This window comes from Trichosurus vulpecula, chromosome 2 (genome assembly GCF_011100635.1).
Source record: "Trichosurus vulpecula isolate mTriVul1 chromosome 2, mTriVul1.pri, whole genome shotgun sequence".
NCBI lineage: Eukaryota > Metazoa > Chordata > Mammalia > Diprotodontia > Phalangeridae > Trichosurus > Trichosurus vulpecula.
Genome location: NC_050574.1, coordinates 227,292,294 through 227,314,346, shown reverse-complemented (window position 1 = coordinate 227,314,346; position 22,053 = coordinate 227,292,294). Strand labels below are relative to the sequence as shown.

Below are 22,053 nucleotides of genomic sequence, written 5' to 3'. Positions count from 1 at the left end.
TATTAATTGAGCAATGACTATTTTCTGAAACATGGATCAGACAACCAGGGCTGGTATTTTCTCTCCTAAGTGACTCTATTTTTAAAGCTTGTTGTGCTTCAGAGGTTCCTAATATATAATCTCTTCCAAAAGTCATTTGGCATGTTATTGATTTTTAAGTGGGGAAAAGAATGCCTGATTGTTCTTAGAAGGATCATAGAACTTTCTTTCCCTCTAATCAAAGTCTATTTTTCTATAAAAGGGTACCAGATCAAATAATCAACACTTCTCACTTAATCCCAAAGAGGCCCTTCAAGTGGTGACTTAAGGTTCAGACTTCTGCCTTTAGAATTACCATCATATACAAACATCTATATAGGTGTCTGTCTGTCTATCTATCTATCTATCTATCTATCTATCATCTATCCATCCATCTATCTAGTTTAGGTTCTTAAAGAAATGTTATTTGTTGGCCAGGGAAGAACCACTTGCTATAGTTTACTTGACAAGGGGTGGGGTCACTGAGTCATTTACTAACCATTTCTCTATAATGAATACACACACACACACACACACACACACACATATATATATATATATATATTTTTTTTTTTAAGGCTTGCTGCCAGTTTTTACACCTGGGAGACATAGTTTTCTGGGATGTAAGGCAAAACGGAAATAGATCTCCACTCCTAGCTCCCCAAAATCCAATTAATTTTTGTAGAGTTTTGCAAAATAGCCAATTGGTTTTTAACTGCCATGTGAACCTTTCAAGGAGAATCAAAAGGTAGAAAGTGGGAAGATCCACTAATCAAAATATCTGAATATCAGTCAGTGATCAAATATTTATTAAGAGTTATTACAGATCTAAAGTAATTCTTGGAAATATTTATTGTTTGCCAAAAATAGTTATGTCATTAATTCAAACTAAACTAACATGGAATTTGTGATCATTTTACTTGGGTAAAAATCTGCCTTATTTGCATACATCTGTACATATAGAAATTACAGTGTCAATTGTTGTTTTAAATAGTTTAAATAAGATTATTAGGAATAGATTTAGTTATTCCTCTCCATGCTACACCCCTAACTCTCCCAGACTTTTTCTACAGTGCCCCAGAAATCTCTTCATCCTGGAAGTTCATTCTATCCTAGACTTCACACTCTAGAGCACCCTTGTGGCCTCTTCTTCTAATTGACTGTTTCCTCCAAAAAAACTTCTATTCTAAAAAGGACAACCAATGCCTGCTACATATATACTCCTGACCCTCCTGGATTTCTCTTCAGTTCTCTACAATTTGCCTCCCAATTCCCCAGGTACCTGGCCACACACTTCTTAGTTTCCTTTAATATGATATCTTTCCCCATTGGAATGTAAGCTCCTTTCGGGCAGGAACTCTCATAATATTTTATTTTTACCACTAGTGCTTAACATAGTTCCTGGCACCTAGTAAGAGCTTAATAAATGCTTGTAAATGATTTGACTTGAAAATTATAGAGGATATATTTAAATAAGATTATAGGGGATAGGGACTAGATCTGTGATTTTATTGTATAGGCAACCTTCTAGGCAAGGAAAAGTCCCCTTACTTAAAACATGCATAGACTTGCACGAAATAATGAAGAGCAAAATGAGTAGAACCAAGAGAATGTTGTATTCGGTAACAATATTATTTTAAAAACAAACTTTGAGTGACTAAGTGATTTTGACTATTATAAACTACAAAGGACATACGAATCTCTGCATCCAGAGAAAGAATTGATAAATAGAAGTATGTATAGAATGATTTTACATATTATACATATATGAGTCATTAGCCATGTCTGGGGTGGGGGGGGCGGGGAAGAAAAAAAGGTTACATAATAACTATATTATATATTTAAAAGGAATAGCAAGTTGTACATAACAAACTTTCAGTTTCATGTACAACTTGGTATTCTATGTTATGGAAATGCTTGTTTTATTTCTTAAGTTCAGAATAAAATCAATAAAATTTTAAAAAATAAAATAAAAAATAAAACAGAAGAAAACAAGAGAAAAAAATCAGGTCAGCCACCTTCCCTGTAACTTAAAGTCTTAGAGACATGCTTAGAACAGAGGTATGGCCCTGCATCATTCCAGAGTGTACCAGAACCTAATTAAAATATAATTAAGAAATATTTAACAAAATAAATAAAAATATAATAAAACATAGATCATATCTATGTGGTTTTCTAAGTCAATATATACTAAGAGGATCCTTCTGTATTGTTTATTGGCCCCAGTTTCTATTTGAGTTTGATACCACTGGCCTAGATCCATGAAAGGTTAAGATCCTTTGCCTAGGATCACAAAGGCAATATGTGTCAGAGGAGGGACTCCAAATCAAGTCTTCTTGGCATCCAGGCCCATTCTCTACCACTATTCCATGATGAATGAACTCAACATAACATATTTAAATATATTTACTATTTCTTTTTAGATGCTTAAGAACTATTTATTTCTAAATTTTATTTAAAAAGAGATAATTTAAAAATTTTTAGTTTTATCATGGCCAAGTGGATACTGCTCTTTGCATGAATCTTGCCTGCTTAATGTTTCAAAAATGATCTATATGAAAAGCTTTGTTAACAGTACATGTTGCCATAGGTATTTAAAAATATATCATAGTCCAGATTTTTCACTAATTCAGATAATTCTTCTCCTCAATTAGTTCCAATTAGTGAAGTTTTTACTCTAATGCCTTGAAGACAAGAAACAAAGAGAAATGTGAAGACTTTGTTTTGATTTTTCATTTATTTGGTATTCACTGATATGTGTATTCATTATTTCCCTCAATAGAATGTAAACTCCTTGAGGGCAAGGGTGGTTTAATTTTTTGTCTCTCCAACCTCAGCACTTACTTAGCATAGTGCCTGGCATCTAGTAGGTAATCTATGAGTGCTTTTTGAATGAAGAGTAGTCATCAAGGCAATTGAGATGAATGCCAACTTTTCTGGTTATCTCTGAGATCCACTTTACTTTCTGAAGAATTAGAGACATTCACCTGCAGTCTTGGCAAATATTCCCTCCCAAACATAGCTCATTTCTAAAAGCATCTACAACAGGATTACATTCTCTACAAAATCCACAGGCATCTTACTCTTATCTGTCACCCTCCCCAACACTACCTTTTAGACCTGATATCATTTTGTAGGTGACCACAGATAAGAGTCTGGAAAATGTTACTTCTGCTTTCCCTTTCCCTACTTAAAAACCCTGACTACTGGGGTATTTGTTTGGTCACTGCAAGTGCTTTGCCTGAGAAAAATAAACACCCTTGACTATAATTAAATTCACTCTATGAAATACTGCTCTGAATGGGATTCTGCTGATGTAGCTTTTTAGGCAAGAATAACCAGACATTTTAAGTGACACTCTTTAAGACTTTAAAATAGCAATGGCTGCAAACAAAGTCACTCTGGGAGCATTTCTGTATCTACCAGTCAAGAGAATAATATTTTCTTGTGGACATAACTGGCCTTCAAAAGAATGTGAAGGATGTGAATGTGAGAGAGTATGTGTGTGTGTGTGGGGGGGGGGGACAGAATTTGAAGAGTCCCATGGGTTTAGAAAATGAATTTGGAAATGGGGTAGGGGATAGGTGAAGTATTTGCTTTATATTGTTAAACTATTTGTTGGAATGATTTGTTAAATATTTACTAAGTCTCCAAATGGAAACAAAAGGGAGTGAACCTAGCCCCAAAGCAAGATCCTGCAATAATGAGGTAAGATCTACACAGAGATCTTCCTTATTTCTGTCTGACTCACAGATAAAGTTCAGACCTATGCGGTGATGAATAGTGTTTAGTCACTTGAGTGGAAAACCTTTTTTCCACAGTAAACTCGACATTTACAGTCACAGAAAGGTTTGCAAATAAAAGCCCACTGAAAAAAAGGCAGGGTTAGAAAAGGAGGCTTGCCCCACTCTGTCTATCTCCAATTTAACTCTTTATAGTAACAAAGAAAACACAGCAAATCTGGGAATGACAGGGTAACCCACATTGTGAACTTGTAGTCCCCACCATGCTACTAAGGTGGAATACGCGTTTCAGTGTTTAAGCATAAAGTTGTTTTTTTCCCTAAAGTCTTTCTAATTTACATCTGAAGTATTTGGTTTTAGTTAGCATTTAAAGTCCAATTCAATTGAACAAAAGTAGGTTTTTTTATCTCATGCAAAGATCCATAAAAATATTAGGCTTTGAAAGTAAATGAGGTTATTTTGAAACATGGTCAGTTTTTTTATGACCAATGAATGCTCTTGAGTGGTCAGTCAAGATTTGAGAAGAGATTCCAAGCTTAACCATAAGCGCTTGGTGAACTGAATTATTAAAATATTCACTTTGGATTTTTCAATAGAGTTTTCAATACCATATTCAATTTTCCCCCTCAAAATGTAAAGCTATGAGTACCCAAATGTATATACTTATGCAAATATGTATGAGAAACAAAGAGAGAAGAGTGAAGATTGAACATTTCAGCCAAAACATACAACTGCCAGAGGGACCTAGAAAATTAGCTAAGGGATCATTTTTCAGAGCATTTCTGTCTTACTTATCTCTCACTGCTTTCTGGTTCATGAGATGAAATAAATACTCCTTTTTTCACATAGAAAATTATAGCTAAACTTATCTTAAGGGACTCCTCTGAATGATTCTGTAATACCTCATAGATTATGGAAGACAGTATCTACAATGGATTCTTACATTTTAAATATTTCTCTACTTCAACTCTCAAAGTTAGAATGTGCCTTTGAATCAAGAGACCACTTAAAGACTACTTTCTCTCAGAACTTAGATGTTCCTTCTACCCTCCTCCCTTCAATAAAATTTATTTGTTCATTCCCAGTAATGGTTTACATCTCTCATTTTTAGTAACTGGCTCAGTTAAGTGACATTAGATCTTTGGTCAGATGCCAGTATTGTCTTCCAAACTTAAATTCTAGCCTTTACACACAAACACACACACACACACACACACACACACACACACACATATACACACACATTGTTTCTAGCTTAATTTTCAGCAAACATGGTTTCTTAATAGACAACAAAATTCATCTTCCATTATGTCATCAATTTAGTTATAAATGACAAGTTTTAATAGAATCTAGACAAGTGAAAGCATATCCAAAAGTTGGCTAAAGAGTTAGCAGTAAATGGTAGAGAAGGATATTTAACCAATCAGAAAGGAAGAGGGAAATATCTGTTTTGTTTGGTTTTTGGCTGGGAGTGGGAGGTGTCTTTATATCCTCTGTCAACTGCTTTTTTCAGTCTGATTCATCTAGGGAAGCTCCGCAGAGATCCCTGTAGTCTAAGGCAGTAAGTCAGCTTCTTGTCCTAATCAGACAGGACTTTTCTCTGCAGAATTAAAAGATGATATAGCTAGAGAAGAGGAAAAGGGCTGGTGGTAGGAGAATATACCTCAGTCCAAGCCAAAGAGTTTGCAATATGCCATGTTAGGAGTTGAAGTAAATCACCCATATTTAAATTGTTACTCATAGCTTTGCTTTTAAAATCACAAAACAAAGCCCCTCAAAAAGTGCCTTCTTTCCATCCATGCCCATTAGACTTTTTAAGACCTCGCCTTCTTTAGAACTTTTCTCTGATTAATCTTGTGCCTTTTCTTATTGTGACTCTGCTTAATTCTATATTTTATTAATTATTTCAAAAATTGACTTAATACTATACCTTTTTGCTTTTGTTGATATGACCCAGGCTCAAGTCCTGGCCGAGTGACCTTGTTACCAACTAACTAGTCCTAGGTTATAATTTTCTCATCTACAAAATGAGGGGGTTGGATTAAACCAGTGGTTTCAAACTCAAATTAAAACTGAGGCCACTAAACCATACATAAGGATCCTTACAGAACAGATATTTACTTAGTATTAATGTGTAATATTATCTATGTATTATTTCTATATATATCTACATTATTAACAAAAATATTTTTAAACATTTTGCTAAATATTTCCTAATTACTTTTTTTTTTTTTTTTGCTTTTTGGCAGGGCAATTGGGGTTAAGTGACTTGCCCAAGGTCACACAGCTAGTACATGTGTCAAGTGTCTGAGGCCGGATTTGAACTCAGGTCCTCCTGACTCCAGGGCCGGTGCTCTACTCACTGCGCCATCTAGCTGCCCCTCCTAATTACTTTTTAATCTGGTCCAGGCCACACTTGGGAGTGTTGGGAGCTTCATGTGATAGGTCTCATATTTGACACCTCTGGACAAGACAATCTCCAAGGTTCCTGCCAACTCTAACAGCTTATGAAATCTTAATTAACATCTTAATAAGGGTATATTATCTGACCAATATACTCTTTTCATGTTGTTAAACTGTTTTGTGGACATAGGTTTGTATTCCTTAGTTAGGTTTTCAACACTTTTAGGGATATTATGTCCTTTTGATTTTATACCTTCTCCTCCATAATATCCTAAACCAGAGCTCTAAATATAATTATCACTAAAAAAAGTCCACTAACTCACTCAGTTAGCAGATCTCACTGTTCTATTGCTGGTTCCAGTTACTTTTTAGGTAAATCGTGTTCCAAATGATTCACTTTTTCCCAGCATCATTTCAGTGATACTCAAGTCCCACCCAGAAAAACAGATACTTTTCTGGGGTTACAACTTAGAGCATCAGGGCCAGTAGTATTATCCTAGGTCTCTCCTCCTCTAGTGTATTCCCATGAGATAGCATTTTTTCCCTCTAGAGAGAAGAGAAGCATTATGGTGTACATATCATTCAGAATTGACACTAAATTAAAAGTTTATTTTACTAGTCACCTAGAGCTCTCTATGATGCTCCTTTTCTTTCGAATTCAGTAGAACATGAAGACTATTAAAAAGAGAGAATGATAAGTGTTCCTTCTATGTGCTCCTTTAAGTTGGTTCATAGGCTCATAGACTTTTAGCTAGAGAGGATCATGAAAATAATCTAGTCCAATCCCCTTTTTTTAAAGATGAGGAAACTAACTTACTCAAAGTCACAAAGGTAGCACAAAGCAGAGATGAGATTTGAGCATAATTCCTCTAACTCCAGAGCTATCATGCTTTGTGCTTTCTATACCTATAATGGCATATTAAATCAACTCACCACACCATAGGAATATGTATCACATGTTTCAGAAACTGGAAGACTCTGGATAACTTCTGGGGCCATCCATGGAAAAGTGCCTACCAAGGACATATGTGTTGTATGGTTATGGAACCGTGAGGCACCAAAGTCGCAGATCTGGAAAACACAAAATCACAAATGAATTTTGTATTTATTTCTGATCAAATAACAACGAGATCTTTAAATTACATATTTTAAAACAAAACATTCCTACCTTTAATACTCCATCAGCAGCTATGACAACTACAAGTAAAAAGAAAAAGAGAATTATATGACTATCAATCTCATCTCTTTAAAGTAGCTAGATATTGATGAAAACCTAAAATTTATGTGTTCTTTATTAGTACTTATAACTAAGTCACTTGGGAGATTTACAAAAAGGAGAAAATAGTAAGGCTGTAATAAGGATTTTGCAAAGGTAAGCTGGCCTTGGTTTATAAACTAAAGTACAGGCGATGAAAAGTCTACAAAGTCTTTTATTCATCAGAAAATGGCACTGCCCAGTGGAAAAAAGGAAAAAAAGTACCAGATTAGCAGTTAAAGTCTGGTCTTGGTTCTGTCAGTAGCTACTTTGTGTGACTTTGAAGATGTCATTAACTGCTCCATGCCTAATTGTCCTCAACCATAAATTATTTTTTTTCATGTTGTACGTGTGATGTAGTCTGGCTATACCAGGTTCCTTCTGGAGCAAGGAGGAAAGAGGGAGACAGAAACAGCTAAAATGACTAATGAGTCCCTAAGTACAGTCCTTAATGCCAAAGGAATGAATACTACCCCTTGTGTTCATCCCTATCTAGTCTACTCATTACTAGTATAGTCAAAGATGTTTGGGATTTGCTTATCCTACACTGATAAATTTTTAAAAGATTTCAGTTCTTTTTGGCCTCATGAGCATAACATAGTCCCGAGCATGTTAGGCTATTAAGCGGACTTCACTTCTGGGGCCGTGTTTGTTTCCTGGTACTATTATGTATACTGATTATTTTTTTCTGAGAAGCAGAATTTATACTCAGACCCAGGAAGCAGTAAGTCAGGCTGGGAGATGTAACCTTATATGCTTTTATGTATTTACTAAAGACTAGTTTATATATCATCAACAAACCCTATATTTAGAACTGCTGAGCAAAGGGCTGTATCTTTGTTTCATGTGATCCTGGATCAGACTAGATAAACTACTTTTCTCCTCCAAATAAATTTTAAGCGCTAGAAGAGCAAGGGTTTGTGTAGTATCCCTTTCTGTATTCCGCAGAGCAGTGCTCTGTATCTTATGCATCATAAGAATTCAATGAATATTTACTATTATTGATGAGGGATAATAATATCTCTATAACTTATCTCCCAAATATATCCTAAGAATAAATCAAATGAGATTAAGAATAGATTAAATGAAATAATATGAGGTTGAAAAGCTTAAATCACTATATAAAGACCAGATGATGTAGGCAAAAAACTTTGTTGTTCAAAAGAAAGATTTGATTGTCAATAAATTATATTAAAACAGTTCAAACAAAAAGGAGAAAATGGTTAATTCTTTTCAATATTATGAAAAAACTTAAACAACTATTGGAATACCTAATGCAGTCCCTTCTATTGAGACATTTTTTATGGGACTTCAGAAAAATCATGAGGTTCCCACACATTTAACTCTTGTCATACTCATAATTCTCCCCTGGGACATCCATTCAGATTAATTTGCCAGGGGACAAGGTATGTATTGTACAAAGGCATTAGCTGGAAAGTTCTGGTATGATGATCACCAGTGAAATGATTAGCAGTGTTGACCTTTAAATGGTCATAATTAGTCTTCAAAGTTAATATGCTATTAAGATGAATGGAAGATCAAGCCTCACCTTGTGGTAGTATTTTAGCCTTGACTCAGGTTTAATGATACAACAATAGGCAGGATTTTTTTAAACAATCAAATTTTAAACATTGAAATCAGAAGATTTGCCCAGTTTTGCATACAGACATTATATCTTGAGGAATATAGGCAAGATATTGAGGAAGATCTAGAAGTCAAATTTAGTTTTGATGCACACAATACATTATTATAAATTAAGCTCACAAATAGGAATCTGCTCCCTTTTCTTTTGTTCTTATTTCTGCTTTGGTGGAAATTTTTAATTCCTTACATGTCCATCTCTAAACAATACACATTTAAGCAATTAACTAGATTTCAAACAACCTTTAAATGGTATTATGAGTTTTTCACTGTTGAGGCTGGGAATAGGGATACAAAGAATTTTAATTTATTTTTCTTACAGAGCAATTTTAGTGGATTGAAATCACCAGGTGACTTATGGACAAGACTGACATTTTCCCCCTAGAGTAATCAAGAAGTCAAATGAAAAGGGGAGATTTCAAACACTTTGATTTTTTGGCAATCCTAAGTGTGTCCTAAAAATTTTGAGGTCACAATGGTGCTTTAAAAGTCTGATTATTTCCACTGGAATCAAGACAGTCCAATAACCATTTATTTTAGGCAAAACATTGTAAACAAAATAGAAAATCCATAGTACCTACTCTAAAGGAGCTTATTTAGCAAGTACCTAAAATCACCTAAAACAAGGGGAAGTTAATGATCAACTGAAAATTGGTGGATTATGGAGCTTGACTTGCTTGGTCATGAAGTGGCAGCTACCACAATAGCCTCTGCCCCATTTTTCACCTTTGTTTTTCTAGGTGGGAGGAGGGTGTGATTGGAAATAAATAGCAACTCCCCCTCAAAGGAAGCTCCTCTACCTTACCCCACATCCAACTATGTGAAGACCTGTCCAAGAATGGTATCTCATCATCCACTACAAGCCTAGAGTTCTAAAGGTTACAGGGGGAAAAAGGGTAGCAATTCCCTTGACGTAGAACAAACACTTCAAAAGGACTATGCCATTGACAGAGCTATCGATGTGGTAGATGAAGACTTTTTAATAGCTAACCACCAAACTTCGGCTAGCTCTGCAATCTGAAAAATAACAGTAATACCTTGGTCCCCTTGGACATATTTTAAGTGATGCAGTGAATGGATGCTAATTCTTCAAGTTACTTTCATCACAACTTCAGCTCATACAAGCATGAGTGACTCAAAGAAAAACTAAATCCAAATAATCCAAAAGTAACATGAAATTTCAAACAAGAATGAGCTCAGAACTGTTAGTGCGGAAAAGCCAAGCTTCCAAAATAGCCTTAGGAACAAGAAGAATAAAGGTCCATGGCTACTTTACCATTTCTTGATTTGAGATCTCTGTGAATCACTTTGACTGGAGCCTCCATATGTAAATAATGCATTCCTATTTGTTTGAGAAGGGAAAAAAGGGATCACCACTGTTAGTTTCATGACATTGTATCAGTATCACATTGCTTTTTTAAACAAAGATGACAACAGCACAAACTGGATTTCTGGACTGTGTTATTCTACAATTGATGGAGTGGAGACAGGAAATCATGGCACAGTCACATCGGTGTACTTTGATCTGTTACATGTTGGATTAGGATTAAAGGTGATGTCTATGGGCACTTCTTTTTTCTGGATTTGGATGAATCTAAGCCTCTCATCAAAGTAATTGGCCAAAAGTGTGACCTAAGGTTAAGTACCCTAGGCATTCAATATCCTACTACCAGCAGTCCAAATGTGCTTACTATGAATTGGGGAATCTATCCTGTGACAAGTAGTATAGTAGCAAGAGTTCTGGAATAAAAGTCTGGAGACACTTGGGTTTGACTTGAATCTCCAATATTTATTTGTTACCAAATTATGGTAAATTTACCTTTCCGAGCCTCAATTCTCTTATCTGCCAAATGGAAATGATGATAGTACTTGTAATTCTTGACTCAGGATTGTTATAAACATACTATGAAAATGTACGTAAAACATGTAAACCTTAAAGTCTTCCATACATATGTCTACTACTATTGTTTGTTGTTACAAATAATCAATATCCTTAATGTTTAGAAAATCTAGATTGTTGACTAAATTTTTAAGGTTTCATCTGACTCTCTGGAATGATCTAGATCCAGCAAGGATTTCTTTCCCTCGTATTCATTACACCTGGGCATTAAGAAGAGGAGTAAGAATTAATGAACTATCATTTATAGGGCAATTGATGATGCTTAGACAGAGCTATATCATATATAATTAAGTATTTTATTATTTTCCCAAAGGCTTAGTCTCTGAAGAAATTTGTATATAAATTTGAACAAAAATTCTCTTCTACATATTTTGGCTAAAAGTAAATCTATTTAACTCTGTAAATTGAACACATAGTAAATAAATGAAGTTTTGCCAATAAGGAATTCACTTAGTGCGGAAAAGTCCAGATTTGGGTCAGTTTTCCCAGAGAGATTTTTTTTTTGTTCTCTTGCTGCCTGAATTTACATACTGTCTATCTCTACAGTATGTAAGTGCTTTGACAGATGTGCTATTTTTGCAAAATGCAAATATAAAAATAGAAGAAAACTTTCTTCCCCTATATTTAAGCTATTCAAATGTTCCTTTCATGTGAAGAGGAGAAAATGGGAGCCCAAGGAATACCTCCCTACTTATACAATTGCTCAAGTTTATATATCCCTCAAAATAGTGTTTGGTTAATTTTTTAAACTTTTTGAAAATTCCAATTATATAAAATTATTTTTGTTGTATCCCTCCCTTTTTAAAACTATATTCTTACTACTAAATTGTTTTTTTCCAGGAATTATTTTTATAGTAGTAAAAGGACAAATAAAATCAAATGACTATGCATATAAAGTACTTTCTAAATCTTAAATGTCAACTATTTTATTATTTTTGTTAAAATTTATTTAATCTTTGACATTTCTGTATTTTAAAATATCTAAAAGCTATAGATAGAATGAACTCTTCTCAAACATAACTGAATTGACAAACAACTAAAGACAAGTTAAGAAAAGGTTAACAATTTAAATGTTCTAAACAAAGATGAAACTATGATAAAGGAAGTCTCTCTTACAAATTTGAATGTCAATATACAGGTTCCACCCCCTCCCCTTTTTTTCAAATGAAATCTTTTGAATATAATATTGATTGCTTATTTACTGAGTGAATATAATACTTTTAATATTCTTGAATTGTTAAAGTGAAATGCCTATGATTAGAATGTGCATTTCAAATCTTGCTCATTGAATTTGTTGCTTCTTTCTTGCTATTATTCCTTTATTAATATATTAACTGAAGTGAAAAATTATACTGACAATAATAACTAAGATAAATTTCTGAAAAAAATTGCCAAGCAAAATTGTTTCAAACACTACAAAAGACAAAGATATATTCGTTATTGTCTTTACTTTTGAATTATGCCACACTTTATAAAGAATATGATTCTAAATACAAAGGCAATCATCATACATTTATGATGGATCATGTTCCTAGATAAGGCACTATAATCCAACGACTCAGGATAAACTTGATTTTTCCATAGTATAATATTATGAATGGGAGTTTAAAATCCTGAACAAGAGTTTGATACTTAAATTTTACACAAATGACAGCAAATACTATATATTATAATTCTGTATATTGCAAAATGTAAGACTTATTATATCTATAGAAATGAAGTAAGTAACATATCAGTAATCATGGGCAGCTAGGTGATTCAATGGATAGAGCTCTGGGCTTGGAATCAAGAAGACTCATCTTCCTGAGTTTAAATCTGGCCTCATGCACATGCTAGCTGTGTGACCCTGGGTAAGTCACTTAAACCTGTTTGCCTCAGTTTCCTCATCTTAAAATGAACTAGAGAAGGAAACAGCAAACCACTCCAGTATCTTTGCCAAGAAAATCCCAAAATGGGATCACAAAAAGTTGGTCATGACTGAAATGACTGAACACACACAATCTATCACGCAAAATTATATTTAGTGTTACAGTATCAATATTTACTATATAAGTTTTAACTTTTTTTCAAGTTCTACTCTTTTTTGCTTTTAAAAAATGCAATAAATTTGAAGATGAAATAATACCTTTTCTGGGTTCATATTAGTTTTGGGGAAGATTTTGATATGTGTCTTTTGAGGAGACTTTTGTGGAAACTTGAGGTTATTTCATACTTTTAGAGAATTGACCTATAGATGTCTAAGTGTTCAAGATCAGGTTGTTGGTTTTTCTGTCTTTAAAAACAAGACAGCCTTTCTGCTTTCTTAAACCGCTACCTCATCAGAGAAGTGCAAGGTACCCATTCCTTTAAAATGTATGAGAATTTTTAGTTGCACTGAATTTTTCATCTTTTGGTCTCTCACCACCTCAAAGTATTGAAAATTCTTAAAGCTTTTGGCAGGTATGATGGTCAAATTCAAAAGCCCACAATGTTTGATCCTTAAGGTATAAAACCAAGTCTTTCCATCTAAGCTATAAGTCCTACATGTTTCCTTATAATAGTAGACTAAAGCCATGACGATAGCACTCTTTCTTCCCTTTTCCCCTCTATTTTTAGAAAATAATATAACTTTCTTTCTTTTATGGAAATGTGACTTTAAAGTATCAAGGTTGGTTCTCTCCCCCAGACAAATTGAAACTTATGGATTTAAATAACACAGCAGTTACTATGGTGAATTATTCGAATACTACTGCTATTGTTCAGAACATATTTTGAAATTTTGAAGGGGAAATGCCCCAAAAACCAGGTTACAGTTCAGGACACACTTCCTCTATCTGGTCAGTTGAGAGGATTTTGAATTAGTGAGGTCCTCAGATATTGTTTGGTTCAACCCTTAGCATAGTGCCTGTACAACAAAGTAGGTGCTTAATAAATGTTTCTTGACTGACAGCCAACCCAATAATTTTACAGATGAGGAAACTAAAGTCAAAGAGGTGAAATAATATCCATAAAATTACACAGGTTACTAAATAGTATAGCTGGAATTTGAACTTAGACTCTCTTACTCTAATTCCAATGCTCTTTTAACTTCCTCTTCATATATTCCGTCCTGGTTTGCTTAGTCTTTTCATCCCTGTACTGTTGCCAATATACCCAGAGGATCCCCTAGAGAAGGACTGTGATGTTGTTAGCTTAGAGCCAAATGACCTCTATAAATAGGATTTCTAGGTTGAACTAGGGGCTATTCTGGGATAGTCCGAAGCTTGTAGCTATCTTCATACTTAGGAAAAGCTTATCAGGATGCAAAATGGCCAAGTTCATTTGTGTATAATGGATATAAATGAATAATGTAAATAAAAATCTAGGTAAATCCAGTGGCAGGAAGGGGAGGCCTTCATGTTAACACTACTGTCATTCTTATGTTAGGCTAAATAGTATGATCTTTGTTGCAGCAGGACTTCTAATAAGCTGTTTGATCTTTGCTTAAAGATGAGCCAGCCCTTTGTGATATCATATGGACCCACAGAAAGATGACTATGTTATTACAGCAAAATGCCTTGAAAAGGATTAAATTCTGAAATAGAATTCACCAATTCTAGGTACATTATCTTCCAAGCTGAGCCCCAAATAGGATAATCACAAAATGAATGTGTTGCTTCTGATAGTCAATATAACTTTCTTTTTCTTTTGATGTGCAAATTTAGATATCTCCACTCTAAATGTTCATATGGACTATTTGTGCCTGACTGCGGCAGAGTCTTTTGAGCTCATATTGGTTTGATCAGTCAGACACAATATTGACCTCAATCTAGTGACATCATTTGGGTCCTCTTTGAGTATGAAGGACAACAATCAGTAACTTACTAATTCAAAACCAGGTTTCTTCCCAACAACCATGTAAAGCAAGTAAAGCAAATATAATTGTCCCCATTTTACAGATGAAGAAACTGAAATGAAAGGAACTTGTCCACAATCACAGAGCTACGAAATGTCTGAGGCAAGACTCAAACTCTTGTTGAGTCTTAATTTACTGTTTCTCCTGTTATGCCTTTAGATGAGCTATATAGAGTTAACTGCTCCAAGGAAATTTGGACATTGGCATCCTAGGAGTTGCTGGAATACAAATGTAACTATCAGCCTTCATTATTTAGGTCAAGTTGTTTCCAGAGCAACTTGGATAGTTATAAATAAAACTCCAAAAGGTTCACGGTTGTGAAAATGGAAAAAAAAGATAAAAATAAATGGAATTTGAATTACTTCAGAAAGCATTAGGTTGTACATGAATTTATGAGGGAAAAAAAGGATTAGACATTTTATTGGCTAGTATTCTGGGGATTTTGTAGGTTAAAAATATTTAATTTCCAAGAGTGATTTCCAAGACTGTATTAAATATAAAATGAAATCTGAATTGTTTTTATATGGCAGCATGAATAATATATTTTTTGAAAGTGATTCCTATTTTTAGCATATACCATGTATACAAAATTGGTAAAACTAATCCAGTGATAAATCAGTTTCTCCTTTGGCCTGAGTATAAATCAAGTCTTGCAGACCAATGGCATTATGGTTTCTCCAACTAATGTGTTAAGAAGTTAGAGTGGTAAGATGGTCAATTACCCTGTCATGTGATGCTGGTTTATACTGAATTGTTGATGCTGGTTGGAGAGAAATGAAGGAATGTAAATGAGGAGATAAGGAAAGGAAAAGTAGAGTGGAAAAAAGAGAGCAGAGGCAGGGAAAAGAAAAAAGGAACTGGAAAAGGACGAGAGTGGAAATGATGAAGAAAAAAGCAGAAGACAGTAAGTTTAAATTTTGTTATAGGAATCAGTTGAGTATTAGTATATTCATTCTGGAAAAGGAAAAGCATTTAATGATATAGTACAACAGGACACGAGACACTCTGCAGGAAAAGAATATTTTTCTCATTATGTTCTTGTTTCAGGACAGATTTAAAATCATAAAACTCTCTTACCTTTAGCTACATCAGTGGCCCAAGTCATAATATGCTCCATATCCATTTCTTCACTTCTATTACTGTTTATGTAATCATATAATGATCCTAGAGAAGCATACTCTGAAAAAAAAAAGATATGCATATTAGAACCACAGATGCTCTTCTGAACTTGAATTTGGTGATTCAGAAACAAGCCTTGAACTCCTGAAATATTAAAGCATAATTGAGCCCTATGGTAAAATGATTTATTTAAAAAGCTTTATAGGTATACTAGAAAAATTATCAATTCGCTATGCTAAATTTCCTAAAAATTAAGGTTGTTCTAGAAAAAACATCTCAAAGGTAAAATCCATTATTACTGACTTTACACAATAAATTTTAATGGATTTACAAGCAAAGAGGGGGAAAAATCTGCTATATAGAAATGAAAGAAATAAAAGTAATGGCTCCTTGAAGAGTATGTTTGGAATAAAGGTATGTATGCAAAAAGGGACATTAAAAAACTTCTATTTTCATTACACAGATTGTTAAATATGTACATCAGAGCATATGTAGGATAATAATGAGACTAATTCTCAAAATTCTTGTTTACATGAAGGGGCAGAATTGGCAAAAGGCAGTTCTTCAGATGAGGCATTTCAGTTTTACTCTTCATAGTTTTAATGATTGTTACTTAACACTATCATAACACACAATTCCACTTTTTTTCAAAATTGAAAAGTGTCTTTGCAAAGGGCAAAGGACATGAAATTCTCCACAAAATACTGCCGCAATGTCTCAACACGGTTTAATGATAGCCTTGGTCCTTAAAGGACCTTTAGGACCTTGGACCTTTAGGATCTCTCGTAGGTTCTACCATATAGAATGAGCTTCACACAGAGACCTGGTAACATAGTGTTTACTTCCCAAGAACCAATGTAACTAAGTTCAGAAGGGATCACTTCTCATGGGCTGGCCACTAGGTTATGAATTCTTTGGCAATAGCAAACTATAAAACACAGAAAAATATAAAATGACTACCACGCCTGTGCAAAACCTCTATGTTTCTGCAGAGCGGTGGCAGAGGTTGCTAAAAATCACACAATTTTTAGAACATCTATTAATATTAACTTGATTGTTGGTTCTTTAAGTGTGAGATTTCTTTTTTGGTGGACACATCTCTAGAGAAACTAAATCATCTCGATATTGAAATTCTCTCTATAAAAAGACAAATGGAAGTTGCAGCTAAATGGAAGGCTATCTCACAGGTCCTCTTGAGAGGCGAATAAAGGAACTGGTGGAGTTGGTTTTAATCAGGCTTCAACAAACATCTAGTAACATGATTTCATGGGATATTTCATCATCTCATATGAAAGCACTCTTGATGAACATTTATAAAAAGACCACAATGAAGATAATTGCATCTTACGAGCCAATATCTATTGCAGAATGAGGAGGGAGAAAAATTCCACAAAGAATTAATAAGAAACCCAAGATTCAATTAACATATATTTTGATACTCAGTGATTTAAATGAAAAAGAGGCTATGGAAGAGCTTGGCAAAAATGTATTTATATTGGGAAAGATGGCTTAGTAATAAGAAAGAATAGGAGTCAAAGGCTCATAGACTACAGAGAAGTCTCGCACATATATTTTCTTTACAGAATTATGAGGCTCTGGGTATAGCAAGAGCCACCAAGCATCTATCTAATGAAACTGACCATATTTTAACTTATAGGAAAAACCTGGATTACTAACATGAGAGTGTTTTCAATCAGCTTTCTGTGTATATAACACAGGTGAAAATTAATACAAATTAGGAGAAAAGATAAAAATGTGAAGAAAGAGCATGCAACTAAAACATTTCTAACATGATCTATTTAATAATCTATGCTGCAAAAATGGGAAATGGACAAAACAATAGACATCAACACAAACTCTGACTGTTTAGCAAGGAAATTTAACCTACAAAAAGCAAATGCCACAACAAGGTGACCAGAAGAGCTGAGAAACATCCTTAACCAGCAAAACTTGATTTTCTTGCCAAGGGAAAAAGTGTGACAGATAAGGTTAACATAAAATTAAAATATAAACTTATTTATAAAATCTTATGGAAGAAAGGGTAGTGCTTAGCTATAGAAGGAGAGGCAAGTTTACCAAAAGTGTTACAAGTGATTCATTTAGACCAGATAATACTAACAGCATGAAATGGGGACAACACCAAACAGGTGAAAACTGAAAAAGATCAGTTAAGATTTTACAATGAACCTTTTTTTCCACCAATGACAATGAATCTGCTACATTTGGCCTCTAAAATCTGCTTGAAAAATTAGAAATGTAACTAAGAAAACAAAGACAGGAATGGACTAGTCCAAGTTATACAAAGGAGGATTGGGGATATCATAAGAAATGGAGGCTATCAAATGACTCAAAAAATTAACTAGTAGAAAAGGAGATTGAGAAAAATCAATAACTGCTGACTCATTTGCTTACTTTCCCATCTCCATGAACTACTTATGAACACAAACATGTTTTGAGGGCATCTTTGAGGATATAGAGACTTTCTTCTTAATTTGGTTGTTTTTTATTAAATTATTTTTTTCAAGGAACAAGCATTGTTTTTCTCCTTATCTCCTTCCTCCAAATGAAAAAAAAGTAACATAAAACTCTTGTAACAAATATACAGGGTGTTCCTAAAGTCTGGACACATAGGCAAAAATGCATATTTTCAAGAAATGAAATGATTGAAATTTTCAACAACATTTTATTTAATTGGAATATTAACACATAACATCTTCGATACTATTTCCATCATTTGTGATGCAAAGGTCGATGCACTTTGCAAGATTCACGTGAACTCAATGCAATAGCTCAACAACACCACATTGCCGTCAATTTTAGCACATTCACTCTTGGAATAGGAATATGAAATCATATGATGTTATTTGAAGTTGAAGACGTTATTTGTTAATATTCCAATTAAATAAAATGTTGTTGAAAATTTCAATCATTTCATTTCTTGAAAATATGCATTTTTGCCTATATGTCCAGACTTTAGGAACACTCTGTACAGTCAAGAAAAACAAATTCTCCCATTGGCCATGTATGAAAATATCTATTTCATTTCTACATATTTAGTCCTTCACTTCTTGGTCAGGAAATGGATAGTATTCTTTATCATCAGTCCTCTAGAATCAAGGTTATATGAAGGAAATGCACCAAACCTTTGTGCTGTGCCAGAAACAGTACCCTTAGAGGTCAAAGAAAGGTAGCCTGCAGGGCTGTATAAATGAAGACAGACTCTCAGTCTCATTCTACCTCAAAAGGAGGTTTCCACTATCTTACTCCTTTGGTCCCATCTAGACGTTCTGTGGGTCTGATGAAATTAACTACAGAGAAACATCCCTGTGAGAAAAGACCTGATCTAGGGTATAAGACATCAAGGTCACCCCAAAATTTAGACATTCTCAGCATTCTCCTCCTTCCCCAAATCACCTGACAATCTGTCAACCTCACAAATAAGGAAAAAGGCTGAGCAGCCTCACCTGATAGGCTTCTTTTGCTATCTGCCCTAAAGCTGTTTGTTATCCAGTCTTCTCAGTTTTTTCAGTTGTGTCTGACTCCTCGTGACCCCATTTGGGGTTTTTCTGGCAGAGATACTGGACTAGTTTGCCATTTCTTTCTCCAGCTCATTTTATATATAAGGAAAATGAGGCAAACAGGATTAAGTGACTTGCTAAGGGTCACATAGCTAGTAAATGTCTGCAGCCAGATTTGAACTCAGGAGGTTGAGTATTCCTGACTCCAGGTCCAGAACTCTAACCACTGAGCCACCTAGCTGTGTAAAACCCTATAGATGTGTGTATCTCTCCATGTTTTGTTGGAGTCCCTAGCCACCAAACAACTGACCATCAGCTGATGCTAATTAAGTTTTAGGCTCTAGCTTCATTTCTAGGTTTATTGATTTCCAATGAAATGGACTCAGGTGAGAAGAATTACTCTTCAGAAGGATCTTATATCCCTGGGCTGAGGAATTCCCTAAGAGCTGGTCATCCTGTTGACCTGAGTTCTTAATTGCTTCTAATTTGTTTGTTTTTACAATTGTCGTTATTATGATACAAACTGTTTTCCTAATTCTGCTCACTTTACTTGGCATCAGTTCATGTAAGTTTTCCTGGTTTTCCTAGAACCATCCATTTAATCATTTCTTATGGCATAATATACTTTACATTCACATGCCATATTTTATTCAGCCATTTCCAGATTGATGGCCCACCCCTTTAGTTTCCAATTCTTTGCCACCATAATAAGAGCTGTTATAAATATTTTTGGACATATGGTTCCTTTTCCTTTCTTTGATCTCTTTGGGGGTATAAGCCTAGGGGTGGTATTGCAAGGTCATGGGGTATACAGTTTAGTAACTTTCTGGGCTTAGTTCTAAATTGCTTTCTAGAATGGTTGCCCCAATTCATAGTTCCTTCAACAGTGCATTGATGGGCCTATTTTCCCACAGCCCTTCCAATATTTGTAATTTTCCTTTTTGTCAATTCCGAATCTAATAAATGTGAGATAGAATCTCAGAAATGAGGTAGACTTTTACAAATAATATTCTATGGCTGACCACATCTATACAGTCACCCTACTGACAAATGATTGTCTTGTGGAAGATACAAAAGATCACATTATACTTATTGTGTGTTGACTATAAGAAAGCATTTGAACTGGCAGAACAAAATGCCACTTTAAAGGCTTTCCTTAAACAATGTGTCTCCCATGTGCATGAAGAATTATATGAGATTCTTTGAAAGATTATGTGAGGCATAAAATAGGGGCACATATGCTCACAAATGGTGCTTACCAGGGTTGTGCGGTCTATCTAGTAGACAGCAGTGAAGTCCAAATGGAAGACAGATTCTGTATAGATGATGAGGCCCTCAGATATTGAAAGCATCAAGCCCTTCAGCATTGCAAAGCCTCCTAACAAAATCCACAAGTACTCAAGAGTTTGGATTAACTATCTATAAAAAAATCAAGTTCTGAGGAATGTCTATTGTTCAGATGATGCTATACAATTATATGAACTCTTCATAGAACCGATCTATCAGTATATACGTGTGTACAGATACATATGCAGCATGTCCTAAAAGTCCTACTGCAATTTAAATCTTTGGATATATATGTATATCCTACACACATAGATATAATGCAATCATAAACTACACAAATAAACACACACATAAACACACAGGCACACACACACTATGCAAATAAATACTGGGATAGAACCAGGCCTAGAATTGAATAGGAAGAAAAATGACTGGAAAGCCAATGTGAAATTCTGTAGTGTTTTTGTGCACGTGTTTAAAGTTTGAAACAGCCTATGTGTGGCATGTGGCGCAGAGTCAGTTGGAGATGAGTAAATATATGAAGGCTTTGAAATTTTTCACAGGTCGTTGAAAATGTGTACAACAGTGTGGCATTATGACTCCTCAGATACAGCTTCTGATTTCTAGATCAGAGTTCTAGACCAGCTTGATCAGGGACCTTCTTTTTCTTTGGGCCTCAAGGTCTGATTTGTGGGCTTCTATATTGGTCAGCGATTGATACTTCAGGTGGGGTTTGAATTTTTTTTTCCTCCTGGCTAACTGTGATCTGGAAGTAGGGTTGGGTTTATCTTGTTGCCTACCATGTTTTTCTAAGTAATTGTTGTTGTTGAGGTGTTCTCAGTTGTGACTGACACTTCATGACCCCATTTGTGGTTTTCTTGGCAAAGTTTGCCTTTTCCTCCTGCAGCTCATTTTACAGATGAGGAAACTGAGGCAAATAAGGTTAATTGACTTTCCCACGATCACAAGGCTAGTAAATGTCTGAGGCTAGATTTAAACCCAGGTCTTCCTAACTTCAGGCCCAGCACTCTATCCACCACACCACCTAGATGCCCTTTTCTAAATAATTACAGCTAGCAAAAACAGGATGGCGCAATGGACAGAACTGTCTTTGAAGCCTAGACAATCTGATTTCAAGTCCTACCTTTGATGCACACTTGGCTATGTTACCCATGGGCAAGTCGTTTAACCTTTCATTACTCTTCCAAACTAGATGACCACAAGTTGCAGAGAAGGTAGTGACCTACATTGCTAGAGAGAATTTCCTTACCTGGGAGCTCCCTATTCCACTGAAA

At 34.7% G+C, this 22,053-nt stretch overlaps 1 protein-coding gene across 3 annotated transcripts in view; it reads right to left on the bottom strand.

The window, feature by feature from the left end:
• The window catches only part of MAP3K20 (mitogen-activated protein kinase kinase kinase 20), a 220,847-nt gene that overhangs the window by 95,467 nt on the left and 103,327 nt on the right, over nucleotides 1–22,053 (bottom strand). For all 3 annotated transcript variants that reach the window (XM_036742496.1, XM_036742495.1, XM_036742497.1), the window contains exons 4-7: nucleotides 15,912–16,013; nucleotides 10,337–10,402; nucleotides 7,333–7,361; nucleotides 7,098–7,235 (exon numbers count right to left, since the gene is read on the bottom strand). In XM_036742496.1, the coding sequence (XP_036598391.1) occupies nucleotides 7,098–7,235; nucleotides 7,333–7,361; nucleotides 10,337–10,402; nucleotides 15,912–16,013 (335 nt within the window). The remainder of the gene's footprint in view (nucleotides 1–7,097; nucleotides 7,236–7,332; nucleotides 7,362–10,336; nucleotides 10,403–15,911; nucleotides 16,014–22,053) is intronic.